Genomic DNA, 23937 nt, shown 5'->3' with positions numbered 1-23937 from the left:
GCGTTTGTTACATGACAAACGAAAGATTACCGGTGTGGTGTAAAGTTGTTCATTGTTATTCAGTGTAAGGGCCGTAAGGGTAGTCAAAATCTGGTTAGAGTTCGCAAATTTCTGATGTTTTTGTTGGATGAAATGTAAACGGTCCACAGTTTACCCATTAGTTATTCGCTGACGACAAGAATATCACCAGTAAAATCAACGAATCAGTCACTTTGACCTATGGATATTCAACAATATCACCAGTTGGGCAAATGATGGAAATGGTAGTTCTTACGTCTTCCACACAAGAAGTGGCGCCGTGAAGTAAAGCTGACTCTTCCTCATGTTTTTGAGTAATAGTAGATTACGTTGGATGCTGCGAAAGTGATTCATTACACAAGGACACAATTTTGTGATACGAGCAAACTCACGAGTAAGTTTTTGAGCAACAAGCTTCGGTAACTGTTTTCGAGGCAAGTGTAGAGTTTGCATATCCGAGCCGAAGGCGAGGTATGCAACTACACTTGTCGAGAAAACAGTTACCGAAGCTTGTTGCTCAAAAATACGAGTGAGTTTGCGAGTTCTACAAAATTGTGTCCGAGAGCAATGAATTACGTCGCAGCATCCAACGTCTGGTTTATTGCCTACTCATGCGAAAATTGACTATTACACGGCTGTTCTGCAGAAATTTTACATAAATTTAGTATCTCAATAAACCAACACCAACAAAACAAAAATAAATCTGTTCTTCCGATAAAACGTTTACAAACAAATCTAGTGTACCGACGAAATCGGCTCACACGTCTCCTAAAAAATTGATCCCGAAAACAGCACTCGTGTTACATTAGTATTGTCGCAACAGTAGTTACAATTGCGTTGGTGACATGTTGACATTGAATAGTTTTTCGCAGTTAGTATCGATGAAGACGCATTGTTTGTGCAATTATTTTGTTAGTCCTTGTTAATGTTTTCAAAAAAATGTGCAACAAAGTGTAGTGTTTGTAAGCAAAAGCATTAAGTGTTACAAGTGAAAAATACAACGAAATGTGTGGCCATAAAGTGTTTATTGTTACAATAAATATGGCCGACAATTCTGTGTTGCTAATTCTTCTAAAAGTATGTTGTAACCAGATTACTTGCGTAACAAGTTTTTCTGTGTTCATCGATCAATAATTTTACCGAAAAAATGTTATTTTAGCGACATTTCTTACATTCTTTTTCGATCGATCGATTCATTCAACAAAAAAGATAAAATGAAAGCAAAGCAAATTTTACTTGAAAGAACTGTCAACTTGAAATAAACCCCAAATATCCCTAGTGTAATGGTTCACTTTCGCAGGGGGTAAACAGCCGTGTAATAGTCAATTTTCGCATGGGGCAGGCAATAAAATCACTTTACTTCAGATTTACCATCATTTGTGAAAATTTACCAACACTCTGTAAAATGATTGAAAAATTTCGGCGTGACGTTTTGAATGTGCGAACTTAAGTTTCTGTTTTCTGAGTGTCGATTTTTTACTGTAACCAGCGTTTATCTATTATTTCTTTCTGGCCATATAGAGAACGACGCATGGGCGACGGATTGTGTCAAAATTGACATTAGAACCATTTAGAACAAAAGAATTCTGTCAACTTTGACACTAAAGTCCTCGAGGCCTCGAGTACAACTTCAACAATCATAGTATTATTCCATACAACACTTGAACACTTGACAAAGGTTATAAGACAAATTTAACCGTTAAAAGCATTAAGATTGCCGAATATGATGATCTAGCATTTTATGCTCTGGCACAATTACTATTGCATTCTAACACGTTCATATCGGGCCCTGGACATGGACGTCCAATTGAGTTGACGCACAACCTGTGGCTGTTCAATTATTTGAATTTATGTTAAAATTTTAATGATCTGTGTGGGATAATCGGTGCTTAAAAACCCATTGTTTTGTACAAATTTTATGCATAATTACTGTGCATACACACACACTCATCGCACGCAATTATGTTGTGACGCGTAGAATGCTATACAAATATATGTACAAATTATACATTTCTCTAAATTACAAGATAAATGGAATATGGGAACGTCCATAAAACCCATCAGACATTTAAAAAAAAAAAAATTTCGACCAGTGTCTGACTTTGTGGAATCACACACTCTTTCTACGGGTTGACGGGAGTTTACCTAAAAATATTCGAAATACTCGCTAAAAAGTGAAATACGCAATATTTTCTGATTTGAGAGTTGTTTCGGTTTGTAATTGTTCCTCCGTAAATTTTATTTAAACAAATGAAAATCTAGATTATTTTCTAAATTTTTGCTAGAAATGCTCATGCGAAATACAAATACAGATTTTGGGTACGTGTACTCTTCGGTATGAACAAAGACATCTGCTCCTTCTACAGATTTTTTCCCGTTTTCCGGAAACGCCAACCCCGATCATAGCTGTTGGGATTTATGGATGTTCCCACAATATTTCAATTTTAACACAATTATTTTTTAGACCCGTACGAAGTACTGGGGTCTTATAGGTTTACGCATACGTTTGTAACACGTCGAATTGGACTCCCTGAGTAAGGGGAAACCTATTGTGGTTGTCTAGAGATGCCAAATCCGCGAAAAAAAAATGTCCGTCTGTCCGTCTGTCCGTCTGTCTGTCTGCACTATAACTTGAGTAAAACGCATCCGATTTTGAAAATTCTTTTTTTCCCCGTTTGGTAATGTCAAAAGACAGGCTAAGTTCGAAGATGAGTGATTTTGGATCGACCCCTCCCGAGCTGTGGCCCAATAAGTGCTTTACGGTTTTTCGAAGATATCTACGGACATTTAAACGTTAAACTTGTAAGTGATACGTCAAATAAAAGGTATTTACAATACCGATCGACAAAAAAAAAGTTTATGGAAATCGGATGACCGACTCGTGAGTTAGACCCCTTGATGTGGAACAGGCACAGGGCGGCAAGCAGTTTTTGCTTGTAGGTCGGCCACATTTGAACATATTTCGTCTGTTTTAGCTTTATTAGATAGGTATTGACCGTACCAATCAGGGAAAAAATTTATGAAATTATGTTCTCCGGAGCGTGAGCTAGGTCTCTTGGAGTGAGCTCTTATCTGGCTACTCGGAAGTACAGTGAACGTGGTGTATTTTTGACAATATCTCGAGTAAATTTTGACCGAATTTCATGAATTTTTTTTTTTGTTTGAAAGGTATTAACGAATGTAAAGCGTCGGTACTATTTCCGGTCTCCTAACAAAATGGCTGCCGGTGGCCATATTGGATTTCAATAAAAGTGATATATATTGGGAAAAATGGTACTTAGAGTGTTTCTGTTAACATGGAAATAATTTGTTATGTATGTGTGGGGTTTCAGGGATTCCATATACGGACATCTATATGTACCTATATACAGCTATATTGAGCTATATACAGGCATATAGAGCTATATAATAGCATATATTTATCTGTGAAATGTTTATTTATAGTGAAATATAGTTAAATATAGCGGTATATAGCTGTTTAAATAGGAATTTATGAAATTTGTCTTCGTACGGGGCTGTCTATATTGCCTCCGGCAATTTAGTTGTATATGATAACAAGGCAAAGAGTGGATAATGTAAGTGATTTTAAAGGGAGAATAGTTTTTCAGCAGAGAAGAAAATGAAGTAAGAGAAATGAAGAGTTTCACATTAAAGGCTTTTGATACGAATAGGTGTTTCGTACGGGTCGGCGTTAGCTATGTTTTTTTAATTGGTTTAAACGGTAACAAGGAACTTGTTGAAGTGGTTGTAAAGAGTGAAATGATTGAATTTGAATAAAAAATCATTTTCCAACAATGAAAAGAAGATTTAAAAATGATTTTTCATATTAAAATAAATTCATATTCAGAAGAAGTCTGTCATAAATTAATATTATAAAACACACCGCACTAATTACGCTTAATGAGTCAAGCTGTGTGAATGGATTTATATGTAGGTATAACCGAAGTACACCGATTTCACGGTATATTTTCCAATAAGCCTAATAAACATTATTATGTGTTAAATTAGACTAGACATAATATGTAATGCAAAGTGTATCGGACATTAAATTCATGCAATGTCTAATCAGTGTTGTAGGCATACTATAATAATATAATAATGAAACAACACGACACAAATTATTGTAATCCAGCATTATTAATAATGCAAGGATATATATTTAATATGTGTGTACCTTGTTAAGGTGGGTTAGAGTTAATTGTTTTGATAGTTAATGGAGCCAGTAGTACATGGAATGGAAAAGATTTTTGAGGTTTGTAATGTTTTTGGGGCTATAATTATTGTGTTCCAATTAAATATTAAAAATATTTGTAATAAATAATAGCCATTGTCACCAGTGTCACTGGGTGCACTTTGCTTGCGTTAATTCACTTCATATGGTTAACACACTAGTGGCAATATTGGCAACGTGAAAATACATGCTTTTAACCACTATTCAGAATTGACGAGAAAAAAAAATCGAAAATAAACTGTTCACGTGTGGTGGGTCGCATTCGTTGATTGTGCAATAATCGAGTTACAGCTAAATTAGAAAATTGCTTAGAGTGGTTCGGATTTTATCTTATTTTTTATTGAAACGCAACCTTTTGACTGAAAGGGAATGCTCAATTGATCATAGACGATTTTTTACTCATCAAATTAAACGTGACAAGACCCGAAAAAAATTAGAAAAATATTTATGCAAATTTCCGGTTACCTGAATGATGTCAAACTCGGTCGACCTATTCCGAGCTTTAAACAGTTTCTTAACCTTTCATAGCAGCTTATCATATTATTATCGACAGCAATGTCAAAAATAAGCGAAAGCCTCAGGTAGGTGTGATCTAATAAGGTGAAGAACACGGGAAAACGAATGAAGTAAAAGATTATGTATCAAAAATAGACATCTTCGCTCCACCATATTTGAGCTCAACATCGAAACATGCAGGACACTATTCCGAACTATCAAATCAATTTGTTTTCGTGCCGGTCGCCTCAGAAACTTCTGGAATTTTCGGAAAACTTGCCATGAATTTGATAAAGAAAAGGGAACGTAAAATTGCCGATGTAACAAACGAAAAGCGCTTAACATCTTACTTAATTCAACGAATAAGTGTAGCTATATAAAAAGGAAATGTGGTTTCGATATTAGGTAACAATACCGGAATCGAAAAACCTCGGCGAAATTTTGTATCTATAAATTCTAAAATCTTTCATATTCAAATTAATCTGAAATAAAAACTATCTAATAGTAATCGATTTAACCCTTTGCCGTCCTCAGTCGAACCGAGTTCGACAGCAACACTTTCTGAAATTTTCTATTGAAAAATTAAATTTAAATTAGAAGGCGTATGTTGTAATGGTCATGGTTGTTGCTTTGACATTTTTGATTTGTTGAAAAAAAAAATCAATTCCAATGGATATTGATAGCAGTGACGAAGACAACGAATTTAGCGACGAGGATTGCAATGTCGATGAAGAAGCAGACTCTGATTGGGATTCGGAAGATGATATCCCCCTAGGGAAACGGATTTGGGATGAAGATTCAGACGATGACGCTCCGCTCTCGACACGTATTTGGAAGTCATATAGGGTAGATGACACTGAATTCAAAAAATTTGAATTTACCGTCCCACGACCCGGTTTTCAAATACCACCCGAACAGAGGCCATTGGATCCACTTGGATATTTTCAATTGTTCTTCACAGACGAACTGATTAGCGAGATTGTTGTTGCCACAAACGCATATTCACTTGAAAAAATAAATCGTAAACGACCTCTGCAACGCTTCTCGATTTGGCATGATTGGGTTGATGTTACGGTACCGGAAATGAAGGCGTTCATAGGAGTAATTATGAATATGGCTATCAACCCGAAACCGGAAATAGTTGACTATTTTTCTGAAGATTGGCTTTCCAAGATGCCGTTTTTCACCGATGTATTTGCAAGAAAAAGATTTCTACAAATTTTTTGGATGTTGCGCCTACCTACGGGCACTACAACTTCAACGAAGACTCCAGGTTCGAAAACTCGTTACGTGTCGAATCAAATCATGAACAAGTGTCAAGAATATTTCGTGCCGAACCAAAAAATTGCGATTGATGAGAGTACAGTCGGCTTCAAGGAAGACTGCTCTGGAAATGTTACAACCCACAAAAGCCAACGAAATGGGTCTTGAGAATATATTGTTTGTGTGATTCTGAGACCAGCTACATTTATTGCTTCGTAGTGTATTACGGAAGCACCACAACCAACGGTTTAATTAGATCAGATCAGCCATTCACGTCCCGAATAGTTTTACACCTTATCGATATGTTGTTGTCGAATGCGAAAGGTACAGGCTACCAGTTATACACGGACAGATTTTACACAAGTCCCGACTTAGCGCTGGAGCTACACAAACTAAAACTGCATATAACTGGTACAGTGAAAACCAACCGAAAGAACCTGCCACCAAATTTTAAAAAGCTCAAACTCAAAAAGTATGAGGTCAAGGCGTACCAAAAGTGTTCAAAAATTATGGCATTGTCTTTCTTTGACAAAAGAATAGTGTCAATGGTTAGCACATGCCATAATCCAGACACCGAATTGGTCAAACGGACTTTGAAAAAAGGAGTTTCTGAAACTTACCAAAAACCAAAGGTGATCATTGATTACACTAAAAACATGGGTGCCGTGGACAGAGCCGATCATTATTTTGGTAGCTATGCGTTTACACGAAAAAATGTGAAGTGGTGGCGAAAGTTGTTCTTTTGGTTAGTTGAAGTCGCAATTGTCAATAGCTTTCACCTTTGGACGATTGACAGAACGGAGAAAATGTTACAACCAATGGATCATATACAATACAGGCGAAAACTGATTGAACAGCTTGTTGAAGGTTGCCGAAATCGTTCACGCAAAAGAGGCCGCCCATCGACAACCGATGACGAAGAACGACTCAATGGTAAGCCTCACTTCATTGCGAAAAAGCCAAAGAAAGGTACGAAAGATTGTGCCGTATGTAGCAACAGAAATATTCCAGGTGGCCGAAAAGAAACCTCATATTTTTGTGAAACTTGCACCCGTAAACCTGGATGTCATCCAGGTAAATGCTTCAAGGATTATCACACAAAAAAAGTTATAAGTGAGTTGAGGGCTCATTATTATTATGTATTTATACTAAAACAATGATAAAATCGCAAAATTCAATTGTAAAAAACCGATCTCATAATTGTAAAATCCTAACCACAAAAAATAACACTTTGAACTTATAAAACTATGTAATTTGCCACGTTCAAAAAATAAATGAAAAATCCCAATTTAATCGTGCTCTTTTATCTCCGTACGCTGACCAAATGAAGCATCCTCCCATTGTTTTAGGTTTTATTGTCCTAATCTTTTATCTCACGAGACGGGTTTGTGTACAACACCAGATAGTGTTTGCATTATCTGATCGTTCGTATATTTTGTTCAAACGTGAAGTTATAGACCATGACCATGATTAAACATTTCGTACTTCGATTGTTGAGTTTTATTTTTTAATTAGAACTGTATAGCGAAATTTCTGATAGTTCAACGTTTAGAATATTTAATGTATACACGGACAGATTCAATATTTTGAAACAGAAAAATCAAAGCCATCGTTGATGATTGCAACATAACGTAATTCACAATAGTGACTTACTACTACTATTGTGAATTGCCAATTATAAATATATTTCAAAGGGTTAATGATTATATAGCAATAAGCAAAATTGGCCTTGGACTTGTTTATTAAAAAACGAAACAGTACATACAACATAGAACCTGTGAAACCAACTAGTACCTACAAATAGTAGAGTCATCAAAACGGCATCTGACAGCGTACCGAACCGATGCTTACGAATACAACAGAAATTTGAGCCTGCGTGTTATCTTATCTCACTAAGTAAATACAAACGAATGGAAGCTAGAGCGTGTATGCTAATTGATATGCTTACAAAATGTCTCTGCTCTTCAAGCGAAACAATAACTACTAATTGACCAGCAGATGAACAAAAAAATATGAAAATATTGTGCAATATCATCTATATTGCATATATAAAAAGCTTATGGGCAATTTGATTATGTTGATTAAGTTGACATGATGCTTTTCAATGAAATTTGCTTTTTCAGTGAAATTTGCTTTGAGGTTGTGATTCATGGGGTGCATGAGAAATTGAATAAAAAATATTTTGTCCACTGATTTGAAAAAATAAACAAAACAAAAAAATCAAATGAAAAGTTGTGATAAATGTTTAGTTGAGTTCTAAGCGTTTGTCCATTTGACCGAATATTTTATGCAGAAAATTGAATTATATAGCGGAAAAAATTGAAGACGAACTTAAAAACATCTGGGAAAATATTGACAGATCAAATGCAGGCACACATTGACTGTACAATTTACAAGCAGCTACATTTATTGATATTTTGACATGCACAAAAAGTCCATAAAACTCTGGGTTTTTTTTCCTAAATTAATGTACTTGTTTTCTGAATATTACTCTTGGTAATAGCTTAAAAGTGAAAAGTTTGTTATATTTTTATCGGTAAACTTTGAAAAGCCAAATGGCATATATAGACTAGAGAGGCGAAAAAAAAAGAATGTGAGGAAAATACACAGTGGGAAAATTATATATTTCTTGATGAGAACGGGGATTCGCTTTTTCGTACCCATGTATATTATTATATGATGCATATTGATGGAATATTTTGTTTTCGCAGATGATTCCAGAGTATAAATAAAACAAAAATTGCCTAAAGTTTCGTTCGTTTTTTTTTTCTAAATATATAAAAGAAGAGAATATAAAGCACTTGTTTGCATTATAAAATTTAATGATGTTGTTGAAAGTACACCATAAACTCTTAAAAAAAATCCGTTGAAAGAATAATAATAATAAAAACAACACATTTCCACATATAGTTTCAAGTTTCTACGGAAGAAAAGTTGTTTAATTCCTGTAAAACAAAGAACGTTTTGTTTCGTATTTTGAGGATAAAAACAAGAAATTATCGGGATAAAATGTATAACAATCGACGGTAGAGAAGAGCTAATCAAATAAACATCGAACGCTTCCCCCGAATTTCCTCGTATTTGTTGTGCCATTTTTGCTGTAAAACTTTTAAGATGCTGCATGTTTTCCAATCCATGTGAAATGGCTTAACGACTCGTCCACTGGTAGGTAGGAAGGGTGGCTAGCCAAGTGTAAGACGCCATGTTATATACATTATAGAAAATGTGCGAATGATTTTCTAATATTGCGAAAATTGTGTGTGAAAGTATTTCGTCCTCTTGGACACCGAAGGACTTTTAGATCTCTATTCCAACTATACCAACCATACCAACCCAAAAAAAAAACCTAAATGTCACTCATTTGTTTGTTGATTTTTCCAATTTTCAAAAATCATAAAATGGAATTCTGCTGGTATGTTAATTGTCTGCATGTTTTGTTCGACGCATTGTCAAAGTCCTTAGAAAAAATAAAACGCGCTATATCCACCGATTCGATAATGGCATCGTTCATATTGGTATCGTCATCGCCAGGTTCATCATTCTCAAAATGATTTCTCAAAATCCATTTAAACTGAACTTTCTGCAACTCTTCGTAAAGCTCTCTCAATTCCATTTCGCTTAAATCTCGATTCGTCGATCGTGGATCGTGGAGGTTTCGGTATATTAAAGACTTCATCAACTGTATGAACATTGTTGGCTTCACTTGGTTTCGGGGCCCAACAGTCACTATCGGTCTTTGAAATTTCGTAATAAGGGGCCAACAAAGTTGCCGCAATATGGTGGCAGATCTCTAGCCCTCGAGGACATTCGCATTGAGCAGTCTCAACATCTTAATCATCAGACAGGCGTATCTAAGAACTAAGTTAGCTTAAGGAAGCTATGTCTATAGTTAAAAGGAGCAATCATATGTACCTCAACGGCATATGTACGTTGTTTCATAGAAGCATTCACTTTTCCTCTGATTATTTTGAGATTTCCGTCGAATGCAACCTCTTTCACATTTTTCGATTTAAAAGAATTTTCTCCTCTTTTAAAAAGATTGTGATTATTATTAAAATACAAAATTATCGATGAAAGGGATATTAACGAATCCATTATTCCCAATGAATGAATGAATGAAATTGAATGTAAACAATGGATCACGTCAACAAAAGAATTTGGATTTTTTTTTTACATTGGCAGTCATGACTTTTTCCTGAACGTTAAATCGCCCCCGATGCGTTGCAAAATTTCAAATATTGAGCGGACTGACGGCGTGAACTGCTTGGACACGCAAAGTATACGGTTCCACTACAAGCAGATAATAAGAACTAAACATTTGTATGTCAGTCATGTCAATCAACAATGAAACCGAACTCAATTGAATGTGGGAAGTGTAGGATGTAAAAGTAATGTATCCTACAACCCCATAGTCATAATATAATTGGGCAACTGTATGAACCCTTAAGATAATTCACCAAATTTGGAAGGTAAACGTCACAAAAAATGGACAGTAAAGTACGTTAATTTCGTACTTTGAAAAATACAATTGTAAAAGATTGAGATTTTTACGCTGAAGCTTAGACTGAAACTTTGAATGCTAGAAGTAGTGCTATGGTTGAAATTATAAGATTGAAAATTGTCGGTAAATGTTCTGGAGTAATCAGTATTTGCTCTATTACCATGCATCTCTGGGGAAAAGCAATAAACTTTTTGTATCAATGAAAAAAAAAAATTCCAGTCAATCGAGTATTATTGACAGATATTTTTTTTCTCTCTCTCTCTTTCTCCCATTCAATTCGATATATTTCATTGCAAAATATATTATTATTCAACAGTATACGTTTTTCCGTTTTTAAAAGTTCTTTTCGTAAAAAGTTACTGAACACGGCTCGCACATTACGATCGGTATTACAAAATTGCAATACATTCCAAACATTCAATGTCGACAAAGAAATCTCTTTTTTTTTTGTCCAGAAGCATCCAGCAACATTATTGCGCTCATAAATTACTAAATTCAATTTATCCTTTAAAAATTCAAATTTCAAAATCACAAAACCGTGCTCAAGAATTCCTCCTTTTACGAATATATCGTAGACATGTATGTATTGTGCACCTAGCTTAAAGCTTTGAAATACTTAGCATGAATATGATGTACATAAATATGTACAAAATCCGCAAGTTATACGTAGCACATCTCATGAATGGTTAGCATTAGAATGTTCTCCGTTTCATACATGACCAAATTCACTTGCCATATCATAGATTCACATTATGCAAATATAAACATAAACTTATCCATAAATTTTAGAAATATTTTATGTATAGAGAGAGAGAGAGTAGGTACATATACGGCTATAGTGGTGTGTGCATCATTTAAATGTTGTACCATAATTCTCTGCGAAATATACATATATAAATACAGAGGTTACGAATAAACTGGATATTCTGGTGGCCTAACGAAATGTTGCCCTCGGAATTATCATCCGAATATTATTTATCCGACGCTAAAGATGGTTCACTATGAAACAACCGCAAAATAGATAATTTTCGTACATTAAATTTGTACACACACACACACACACCCATAAATATATGAGGTATGTGGTTCAACATAAATATGTTAATGGCATTTCACATGAAACGTTTGACTATCGCCACACTACTGAGTGTAAGCAAACCGTATTTAGGAAGCGTTTGTATATATTCTGTATTTGTATACTTACATCTGGAACTTTTTCGCCATGTACAATGCAAACGAGCATCGCCTCCTGTCCTTCACCGGAGAACACAATCGGAGATTCGACGGTTATTTCTGGCGGATCTGAAAATTCAATTAAAACAAGAAAAAAATTAATTATTTTTCAATAGTCGAAAGCGTTGAAAGTACTCTTCTTTCTGTCATAAAACAAATCACTGAAATAAACCCCTACATGTAAACTTTTCCAAGCATTAATTAAATCTCAAGAGTCACAATCAGTCGAAATACAATTTTATTTCAAATATTCCAAACCAATCACATAATATTAGCTACAAAAAATGTAATCTCCTCTGTAATTTAAAAAAAAAAGACAATAAAAGTTTCATCCCATTCGTAGTGTTTCCGGCCAGCAATGGATCCGTTATTCATCGGAAATATTTTTTATGATTTGGTGGTACGTTGCTTGCATGACAGGAAATAAAAAATATTATTTACGTGTGGAACGATTTCTCTTTTTGTACCAAAAAAAAAACGAAATAAAACATTGAGTTATATTGGATTTGTCAATTAGTTTAGCAAAAAAAATGTATTTATCAAAAATTTTATATTTGACCAAAAAATGGAGAAAAAAAAATTATTATTACGGCGAGTTTAACTTAATTTTTGAATCCATTTTGCGTTTCATGCAACAGAAGCTTTTAGTGTAGTTTTACGTTGAGTTTATTAAGCCTTTAATGACATCATAGATTACAAAATTATTGGAAAATATGAAATCCGAAAAATTTGCGGTCAAAGGGTACCTAAACATGGTCAATCGAAAGTTTTCTACGATAAATTAGGTACAATTAGGTACAGCTTTTTCCTTCCATCCTACTCGAAACAAGCTTTTTCCTTCTATCCCGATTGTTGTACCTCGTCGATACAGAATCTTTTTCTCCGCAGAAAAGGTACAACTATCGGGATCAGTGCCTATATTCGCGAAAATATTTTCACGAATTTTCTCAAATTTTCGCCATTTTCTCAAATTTTCACAAAAAACGTTTTGGGAAAATTCACGAAAATTTGAGAAAATCGCGAAAATTTGAGAAAATTCGTGAAAATATTTTCGCGAATATGGGCACTGATCGGAATGGAAGGAAAAAGGTGTACCGAGTGGGTACAACGTTTTTCTTTATAGAAATAGAAGCAGTACCGACTAGGTACAACAATCAGGATGGAAGGAAAGAGCTGTCACGTCCAAAAATTACACCAAAAACAGTTTTCAGAAAAAAAAGTTTTCTGTTATGTCTTCGTTCGAAGGCTACGTTTTGTTTTATTCGAATTTCATTCTAATTAATTGCATTAGTTAAATTAATCAAATGTTAGAGATTGTAAGTACGAACTGTATCAGTGATTCTAATGTTTCTGAGAATTCAGCAGAATATGTGTTGAGCCACCATCAGTAAACCACCATTAGTTTGCAAAGATTAGATAATAGTACATTTACATCCGTGCTTCCAAATTTTTATTTTGACGAACGGGCTTGTTTTAACCGATCCGAAGGGGGAGGGCTGTATTGTCACTCGTCAAAATAGAAATTAGAAAGCACCTACGTAACGTATTTTATACGAGCGAAGCGGCATTTCCATTGCTGTTACACGTAAACGAAATTCCTTATCGATCAGTTGGCATTTTATTTGTCCTCAATGTCGTTCTTCATTTTAATTACTAATGAAGTTCCCTTTTCAATAAATTGACATGTTTTTCAGTGACATTACACAAATTCATTTTTACCTCTTTCTTCAATTTGTAAATAGAAAAAAAAATGTTAGAACATTCACACTTCACGAGGTTTCGAATCGATTCTCCTTAACATTTCAAATTAAAAGAGTTCGTCAATTAAATTGACATATGAATTATTGATCAGGCAAGACTTCAAAGAACTGTGGAAAAAAATGTGTACCGAAAATGATCTTGACATTCAATGATTTTGTATTTTTTGGGGTATTTTGGGTAGCAAAAAATAAATGGAAAGAATAGGGGAGATACACATGGAAGCAGTTTACGTTTTTGTAATGTCACACTTAAGTGCTGTTTTCTATTCCCCAGAATATATTTCTCAGACGACAGACATACATAACCACTGACTACTTAGTGTTTTAGACAACAAGTCTATCGTGACAAATTAATCAGCTGACGGGAATCGACAGATACAACCTGTCTTTGTCTACAAAAAAAAAACAGTCCCAAGTAAATGTTGGAATATTATATTCTACCGATAAATTAATTCAAAACTACCGATAAAAAATATTAAATGACCGATAAACACGGTATCGATAAAAAATAATAAAGTACCGATAGCGAAATTCCCAAGTACCGATAAAAATATTCAAAACTACCGATAACTTTTTACCGATAAAAAGTACTAATGTACCGATAAACTGGTCGTTTTATCGATCATTTATCATTTTCTATCAGTAGTTTATTACTTTCCATCGGTAACTCATTATTTTCTATCGGTAGTTTAATAATTTCTATCGATCATTAATTATTTTTTATCGGTAGTTCATTATTTTGTATCGGTAGTTCATCATTTTCTATCGGTACTTTAAGTTTTTCTATCGGCAGTTTATAATACTTAATGTTAATGGTCAATTGTTGTTATCGATTGGTCAAACATAAATTTTTAGTGCTCAAGATTTTTTAGATAATACGAAAAATATAAAAAACAAAATAGAAAAAAATAACGGAAGTAATAATAGAGAAATAAAAACACAACAAAAACCAATTTATCGTAAATGTCGTGAGGCTCCCCGTCTAGGCCCGAACTGGCCATACTGGGCGTTCGGGCGATTCCCGAAGGGCCTTTTGCCTCAGTCGGGCGAAGTCCAGGCAGGGCTTTTTTAAATTTCAACCATTTAGTGTTCAAACAAATGCAGCCCATTTTAGCGAACATATTGGAAATCCTACTGATTGGAAATCGAAAAAAAAATTAACAGAAAGGCCTCAGTTGGAAAATTTTGATTGGAAATCGAAAAAAACTAACAGAAACGCCCTCAGTAGAAAAATTTCCATTGGAAATCGAAAAAAATTAACAGAAAGGCCCGAAAGGCCCTCAGCAAAAAAATTCCATTTGAAATCGAAGAAAAATCAACAGAAAGGCCACAGTGAAAAAATTTCCATTCGAAATCGAAAAAAATTAACAGAAAGGCCTCAGTGGAAAAATTACGATTGGAAATCGAAAACATTTTGATTGGAAATCGAAAAAATTAAGAGAAAGGCCTCAATTGCAAAATTCTGATTTGAAATCGGAAAAAAATTAACAGACAGGCCCTGAGTGGAAACATTTCGATTGGAAATCAAAAAAATTAACAGAAAGGCCTCAGTAGGAAAAATTTTGATTTTGATCAATTGGAAAATTCTGATTTGAAATCGGGAAAAAATTAACAGAAAGGCCCTGAGTGAAAACATTTCGATTAGAACTCGAAAAAATTAACAGAAAAGCCTCAGTAGGAAAAATTTTGATTGGAAATCGAAAAAAAAATTAACAGAAAGGTCCTCAGTAGAAAAATTTCCATTTGAAATCGAAGAAAAATCAACAGAAAGGCCCCAGTGATGAACTACCGATAGAAAATAATGAACTACCGATAGAAAACAATGAACTACCGATAGAAAATAATGAACTACCGATAGAAAATAATGAACTACCAATAGAAAATAATGAACTATCGATAGAAATTAATAAACTACCGATAGAAAGTTATAAACTACCGATAGAAAATCGAATTTGACCGATGAATAGTCGTAAAATTATTAATTTATCGGTATTTTATCACTTTTTATCGATAAAAAGTTATCGGTAGCTTTGAATATTTTTATCGGTACTTGTGAATTTGTCTATCGATAATTTATTATTTTCTATCGGTACCGTATTAATCGGTCTTTTATTATTTTTTATCGGTAGTTTTGAATTAATTTATCGGTCGCTTATTAGTATCCGTAAATGTTCCCAATGTCACCAATGGCAATATCGTTTAGCGATTTCAGGAACAACACATAAGATTCATGTCCCGTCCCATACATAATCTTGGATAGCAGAAAAAAAAATGCCGCAGATTCATCATCATTTCTACCGCAATAAAACATGATCGCCTTAAAAGCGTCAATTTCAGTATTAGCATTTATCTGAACAGCGAGGTACATTATTATTAACCCATCTGACAGATTATTCAAATATAATTTAAGCAAAAATGCATAAATGCATTAAATTGCTTGCTGGTATCCCGTTTGTATTTTTTTGTATATAAATCGTATTATAATACATGTTGATGGCATTAGCTTTCCCATGAAATTTATTAGCCGTTTTTTTTTACAGCATCTCATACATTTTCTTTTCTTTATTCAATTGTATTTTATAGCTGCGCCACCACTGCACACTATTCAATATAATACATAGTAGTAAGAACACCATTAAAGTATTAGGGTGACATGATAATGCGGCTAGCATAACAAATTTTATCTTATTCTTTACCGGTGTTATACACCTATATATACACAAAGTACAATGCTCGATCTAGACATAATGTTTACCTTTAATGAATATTTCGTTGTTTTGTAATAGAAGTGGCGCCCTACGAAACCAATAAAAAACATATAAATTTCTAACCTCGCCCTCGACGAGCACAAAAAAAAGAGAGAGAGAAACAATATAAAAATAAACAATTTAATTAAAACTATCACGAATTCATAATCTCATTAAGTTGATTTTTTTATGGTTTATTTACGAAAAACGGAACTCAGTCAGCTGCACACAAACAACAACAAAAATATATATAACAACATAAACAACGTGTTAAAAGCCCTCGCATTAAAAAGCTTTCAAGTACAAAAAACGACGATAGCCAAAACAGAAAAAAAAAATAGAAAACAAACACTTTTTAGGTATACTAAAACATTATATAAAATATACACACAACTGTGGCGTTTTTCACACATTTTGGCTCACCTAAATATACTTATACTTATAAAACGAAATGAGGAAAAAATAAGGTGTGCAAAAAAAAACTGTTGTTAAAGTGTAAAATGGAACCACATTTTCTTGCCGATTTGCCGTATGATGTCTTTGAACGTCTCATTACTGGCTTTAAAGTTAACGCAACTTAATCTCATTTTTTGCCGTTCTAGTTAATTGTCTTAAAAAATACTAAATCATACAGTCGTCATTTCTACCGTCTACACTATTGTCCCATTTATTGAATTATCTTAGTTTATCACACATAGTGAAAATAGTTATGTTTCCACCGTAAATAGCGTGACATACAATAATTTACCTCATATTTTGGGTGGGTTCAGTGTATTTTGTAGTTATTGGAAAATTTACTACATAGCTGTGTAAAATGAGTTATAATAAATAAGACGAAAGCAACAGAAAAAAAAATAACGGAGAAATATGTTTATCTATACACAATACACACAACAAAAAAAACATTTTAACCGTTCTGCCTTTGTGTGGCCGTAATTGGGTTCATAAAAAAAAATTATATTTATTTAAGTTAATCCTTTTATTAGGAGATTAAAAAAAGTTATGGCTAAAATGAAATGGCATGTCTGATGTAATTCGGTCAGCAGATGATTCGCATTAGTTAAAATTACATTTTTAGATTCCAAATGAAAAACCATACAGAACACAATACATCAGTAACTTTACTAAAGTACTCTCACAAGAATTCCAAACATTTACCGTAATAATATAGATTGTATTAACTGAACGGAATGAGAGCAATATAGACGTTTTGTGAGTGATATTGATTTACCATTTTAGGGAATTTAATACTATAAACGTAATGTCATTAGCAAGCTTATATAGCATTGGTTTTAATTAGCCCTTATGCAAAACTAACATAAATTTTGTTTCGGAAAATTGATTCAATTACGTACTGACGCATTGACGGTAATAAAAACACTTAAGCAAGCGTATACGCTTGAAAGTTCAGAGAGTTCAATGTTGTTCAAAGTTTAGCATCGATATTCAGTTTGCCATTCAGTTTAACCATTGAACCTGCCAGGACTGCATTAAGATTGGATGCATTTTAGTTCTTGGATGCAAAATTTATTTCTGTATAGTTGAAAGAACAGATTTAACAAATGATAAGTTTAATAACAACGATAAAATCTTTTAGTTCTTTCGTTAACGTATTGATAAGTATTTAATATCCAATCTTTTACTTCTTTAGTTTAACGTTATTTTAAGCTATATTAGTCAACACTAACCAGAGCTTTAATCGCTTTTTTGTGTAATGGTTGTCGATAACAGATGCTTCGCCGTTTATAAAACCGTAGAGGGATTCTTTTGAAAATCCACCTATCAAAATCGGACCCATTTCGTCTGAGATGGATATATACGTGGTTTGAAAGGTCTTTGCCAGTAGACCTCAAAACAGGCCTCGCACAGTCTCGAGCCACACCTGGTTGCTGGTGGAAGATCTCCGAAGTTGGAAAAATAGTGGTTTTTATCCGAAATTTTTGGCCGTTATAAATGATCGTTCCGGGTGAGAGTGGGCTCGTTGGAAAGCTGAGTTCAATTACTTTCGGGTCATGTCTAGTTTGATTAGATTCATTGATATATGTTTGCAAAAATTTGCAAGAATTTTTTTTCAAAATCTGTGTGAACTTTAGACAGGTCTGGGCTGGTACTGAATGGTAATGTGAACCTAAGATGCTAGTCGTAACATACATTGTCTAAGCTTTTCATTGATACCTCATATGCAGTGCTGGTGATTGCTGACATAACAGAATTTTATGTTAGTACAACCGCTACTCGTAAATCTCGCCAGCAATCACCAGCACTGTATATGAGGTATCAATGAAAAGCTTAGACAATGTATGTTACGACTAGCATCTTAGGTTCACATTAAGCGTCATCAGTACCAGCCCAGACCTGTCTAAAGTTCACACAGATTTTGAAAAAAAATTCTTGCAAATTTTTGCAAACATATATCAATGAATCTAATCAAACTAGACATGACCCGAAAGTACTTAAGCTCAGCTTTCCAACGAGCCCACTCTCACTTGAAATGATCATTTATAACGGCCAAAAAATTCGGATAAAAAACACTATTTTTCCAACTTCGGAGATCTTCCACCAGCAACCAGGTGTGGCTCGAGACTGTGCGAGGCCTGTTTTGAGGTCTACTGGCAAAGACCTTTCAAACCATGTATATATCCATCACAGACGAAATGGGTCCGATTTTGATGGGTGGATTTTCAAAAGAATCCCTCGTAAGAGACAATAACCCCGAAACTTCAGACTCTCCAGACCAGAATGCATTTATTTCGAAAACTGTGCGGGAGACGCTATACAATAAATTTAAATTAGCAGATATTTTACGGGAGCTCTTTATCCAACATAATATTTTCACCTACTTGAACACACTACGAGTGGACTGTTGAGAGAAATATAAAAAAAAAAATCCCCAAAAAAGAAATATAAAAAATTGGAATATTTTTTATCCAAAATAAGCAGAAAGAAACAATGCGAAAGACAAACTCATAAAATCCATGTAAATTATGGATCATCATCTTCGTCTTCTATTTTCGTCTTTATTGCGACCATTTGTTTAAGCATAATTTACGTTTTTTTATTATGTGTCAATGATATCCTATCCCCATATCCCATTATAATAACGCATATATACAGTACTTACCATATAAAATGGAAAAGCACTAAACAATGGCAATTTTATTCAGAAAGTGATAATTTTATTGTGACATAACTCAGCCATAACTAAATAAATGTATGCTTACGAAATGGGGAAAATAGGCGAACTCTGTGAAGTGAGAGAAAAAAAAGAAAGAAAAAAAATGAAAAATATAAAGAGCCAATGTCTACAGAAATCTCTTTGTTCGATCTTTGTTTAAATATTTATGTAGTTTGGGGGTGTTCAGACTTGACGATGTTCTGACTCTATTAAATCTCTCGGAGCTTCTACTTCCTTTGTTTGCCTTATACTCAGTGGTTCCGCTGAATACTTTAGTCGATATTCCTCTGAAATTCCCGTTTCGTTCTTTATGTCGCTGAAGTAGTAACCCCAATTTAAAAACATTGTAAACTGAACAGGGCATATATACCTTGTTAGAGATGCTCCTATCATCCGCAGCAACTATTATTATTTTGAAAGTACAATATAAACCACTTCAATGTGCACTCGTAAATTCTGTATTTTACCCACGGACTTGTTATGAATCTGAATTTTTAAACGTTACTTTTTAATAATTTTTTTTTTGCTTCGCTATTTTCTTTGTTGCGAAACAGTTTAAAACAATATAAACCCCCGGCATCAACAGCGATGGTAAACGTAAGATATAGATTAAACGTCAACAAGCTACTTTTCCTTGTATACAAACAACACACTGGAACGGTTGTGTGCATATAACAAAACTCATTCTCAGCTGCTGAGATATGCATGAATTTTTAGATAAGAAAGTATAATGAATGATGAAAATAAGTCATAAAAATGTTACTCCATTAATACTTGTCACAAGCACTTGTTTTTTTGTGTGTTTTTGTTATAGTTTTCTTTGTGAGAAAATTATGGACGAAAATTCCCTTCTGTTCATCTTGATGTTTTACTGTTCAGTCATCAATAATTTATGTTTATTTGTGCTACATTGTAACACAGAAGGACCGTTGTATTGGGTGAATATATTTTGGGAAATCTATTGCAGGAGATCCAATCTTACCGTACAACTTTGAATGTAAAGTTGGCGTTGTTTTTGGATGAAAATCCAAATTGTTTCGAAGAATATGGAGAAATGGATTATAAGGAGACAAGTTGATTCAAACGTCCTGATTCGTACAGAGCCGGCAGTTAGATTCTTATTTCATTATTTGATTTAAGTTATTTTCAAAGGATTGAATTCGAATATTTTACTTCATTTCTTTGAACATGGTTTATGCTATATAAGACCGGATTATTAAGAGCTTGCCGTTTATTCCTGAGGGTAAAATATGATACCTGCCGAGGATTCTATTACAAACGCAACGAGTTTGAACGGAATGATGGGGAGCGCCCTGTTGTGGTCACACTTGCCAAGTGGGCAGAAGGATGGATATTAGCTTAGTGAAAGGTCATGCAGCAAATAGTGAGTTCAGCTGCGAAAATGCGTCAATTATGGACAAATTGCCAGAGACAGGACAGCTAAATGAAATGTTTTTTAGACCCGTACGAAGTACTGGGATCTTATATGTTCACACATATGCCGAATCTGCGAAAAGAACCATGTCCGTAAAATGCATGCGATTTTGAAAATTCTTTTTCTTCCCCGTTTGGTAATGTCAAAAGACAGGCTAAGTTCGAATATGAGTGATTTTGGATCGACCCCTCCCGAGCTGGATCCCATTAAGTGCTTTACGGTTTTTCGAAGATATCTCCGGACATTTAAACGTTAAACTTGTAAGTGATACGTCAAATAAAAGGTATTTACAATCCCGATCGACAAAAAAAAAAGTTTATGGAAATCGGATGACCGACTCGTGAGTTGGACCACTTTATGTGAACCAGGCACAGGGCGGCAAGCAGTTTTTGCTTGTAGGTCAGCCAAATTTGAACATATTTCGTCTGTTTTAGCTTTATTAGATAGGTATTGACCGTACCAATCAGGAAAAAAAACGTTTTTGAAATTATGTTCTCCGGAGCGTGAGCTAGGTCTCTTGGAGTGAGCTCCTATCTGGCTACTCGGCCGTACAGTGAACGTGGAGTATTTTGTCAATATCTCGAGTAAATATTGACGGAATTTCATGAACTTTTTTTTTGTTTGAAAGGTATTAACGAAAGTAAAGCGTCGGTACTATTTCCGGTTTGAAGAATAGGTACGAATAGGTGTTTCGTACGGGTCTAGCTATGTTTTTAATAGAAGTTCTACTACAGAAAAAAAATAATAATTTCATTATGCCCTCCAACCGCTAACAAAATTCAAATATAATAACGATCGGTTCGCACAGCTCTTTTATTTTAATTGATGACGCAACGCCTGGCACAAAATAAAACAGATTGTTCTCGTCGTTTTTCGCTAGATAGTTAATCATTCTTATTTATAATTACCTTTATTTCCTGTCATTAAGGAATTGATTTATTCATTATATAATGATATCCATAACAATTCCACAGTAATATAACTAAATGTTGTAACAATCCATCTAGGTGTTAAAGTTGAACGGGAAAATCTTAAATTGCTTATAACATCTCAGTTTGGAAATAGGTTTTCATTTTCGATATATACATATACCGACTAAACAAACGACGGCAACAACAACACCAACAAAATTGATAAACCAACCCAAGAACCATGCAAATACCCCAACATTGAAATATATTGCATAGGGCGGACAACGATCTTATCATTAATGCCTTCCCATATATCTACTCCACAAAATTCTATGAATTTGTGTACAACTTTGAAATATTTAATATTTCATTTTGAGAGCATTTCTATATATATATACGGGGGCATTTGAGATATTGCTGGAATTAATAAATTAAAAACAGGAAAATAATGATTTGAAAACGGTTTATGTCGTGTCTTCGTCAAATTTATATAAAACGAAAAACTTATTTACATACACATTAAAAGTTTACTCAAATCATCATCATTTTAATGATTAATTAGAAACGTTTGGGTATTTATTTTTTTGATAATTACTAAAGGAAAATACATTTTAACCCGAATGCTATACTATAAACCCACCGTAGGAATATTTTATTAGACCGAGCTATTATATATATAGATATATTGGGAACAACTAATGGTTTATAAGTAAAACATCATCATTTATAATAATCCTCATTTTGTATATATACATAATACACTTTCATAAAATTTTACTTTTTAGAAAGTTTACGTTCATTTCCATCTATAAATTATTTAGTTTTTCTAGGATATTTCCATTAAACAAAGTTTTTTTTCGGGCTAGTGTGTATATAAGTAGTTGAGTTGAAAGAGAAAAAGAGTAAAGAGTAAAAAAAAAGTGGAAAAAGGTTCATGATTTACATTCTGTATGTTTGTTCAAACACCTGGAACAGGTAAAGTGCATAACGGTGAATGGTAAAATATATGTTTTTGGATCGAAGTAATGGCCAAGTAATTGTAACGCGAGAGAACCAAAAAAAAATCCGACAACAACAAAATTGCACTGACATTTTTATGTTTATTTTTTTACTGTACTTTATACCGTCACGACCTATTTCTATTGATGACAAAAAGTGCAAATGAAAAAATGGTTCGATGGTGAACTTTTCTCAACCTATTCCCATTATTTGTCAGTCCTTGTTTGAGGTAGAATGAATCTATTCAGTGAGCTGTTGATAATATTTACCTCGCTTATTTTTCACCAGAAATGCTGCAGTAAAAGGGTCATGTTAACTCATTTTTGCCAGTGACACACAATTCACTAAGCAGGGCCGTAGCTACTTATGGGCTTAGGCGGGCTGAGCCCGCCCTGGAATCTTGCGAGCCCGCCCTGGAACTTCTAGAGTTCATCTGGAAATTCTGTTAACTTAAAGACATATCGATTGAAGTTGATGTTTATCATATGCCTTATGTATTTATCAACCTAATTCTGTTTGTTCATTTGCTTTGTATATCTTCTAAGTTCATAAAAAAAGTCTCGCTGCGCGGCTATTTACATGGTAGAGACTTAAAACAATTTTGAGTTTTAATGCAGGACGTTGTATGAAAAACATTCAAGATGCTCAAAGCGTTTTTTCCTTCAACCTTTGGCTATCCTAATCCCGAATTACCTTTGATGGACGTGTTGAGACAAAAACTTGTTTAGTTGCTTAAACACGAAATTTTTGAAATTTTTCCTTTTTGAGTCATCAAGTACTTATGTTCATCTAAATCCTGATCAAGGTTTGAGGGCTCGGAATCGGGTAAATTCAGGTAAAAAATGAATGCTTTAGGTCTGATCTACGCTGAAAGCTGAAGGTTATAAAATATGTTCAGCGTTCACTTGGCTCAGTAGCTACATTTTTCGTATTTTGAATTTTAAGTGGTCGTCAACAAGTAACTTCTAGTGTAGCTACATGACATTGAACAGCTTTTCTGTGCGATTTGCTTTCTCACAAAAAAAGCATTCGTTCTTGAACTACTAAAACCTGATAGTAAGCTTCTAAAGATATCGGATCATGGCAGCGGTTTTCATAGACGAGTTGAGACGGCTGTGGCACCGCTAGAAAATTTTTAGAAGTTTTTTCTCAAAAATTCCATGTTTTTT

The 23937-nt window shown here is 34.0% G+C and overlaps 1 protein-coding gene across 2 annotated transcripts in view; it reads right to left on the bottom strand.

The window, feature by feature from the left end:
- Window positions 1-23937, bottom strand: part of LOC119067788 (limbic system-associated membrane protein) — a 426428-nt gene that overhangs the window by 24279 nt on the left and 378212 nt on the right. For both annotated transcript variants that reach the window (XM_037170932.1, XM_037170933.1), the window contains exon 8: window positions 11713-11810. In XM_037170932.1, the coding sequence (XP_037026827.1) occupies window positions 11713-11810 (98 nt within the window). The remainder of the gene's footprint in view (window positions 1-11712; window positions 11811-23937) is intronic.

This window comes from Bradysia coprophila (genome assembly GCF_014529535.1).
Source record: "Bradysia coprophila strain Holo2 chromosome X unlocalized genomic scaffold, BU_Bcop_v1 contig_128, whole genome shotgun sequence".
NCBI classification, from domain to species: Eukaryota; Metazoa; Arthropoda; class Insecta; order Diptera; family Sciaridae; genus Bradysia; species Bradysia coprophila.
Note: the sequence above shows the minus strand (reverse complement) of the source record. Positions and strands in the feature narration are given on the sequence as shown.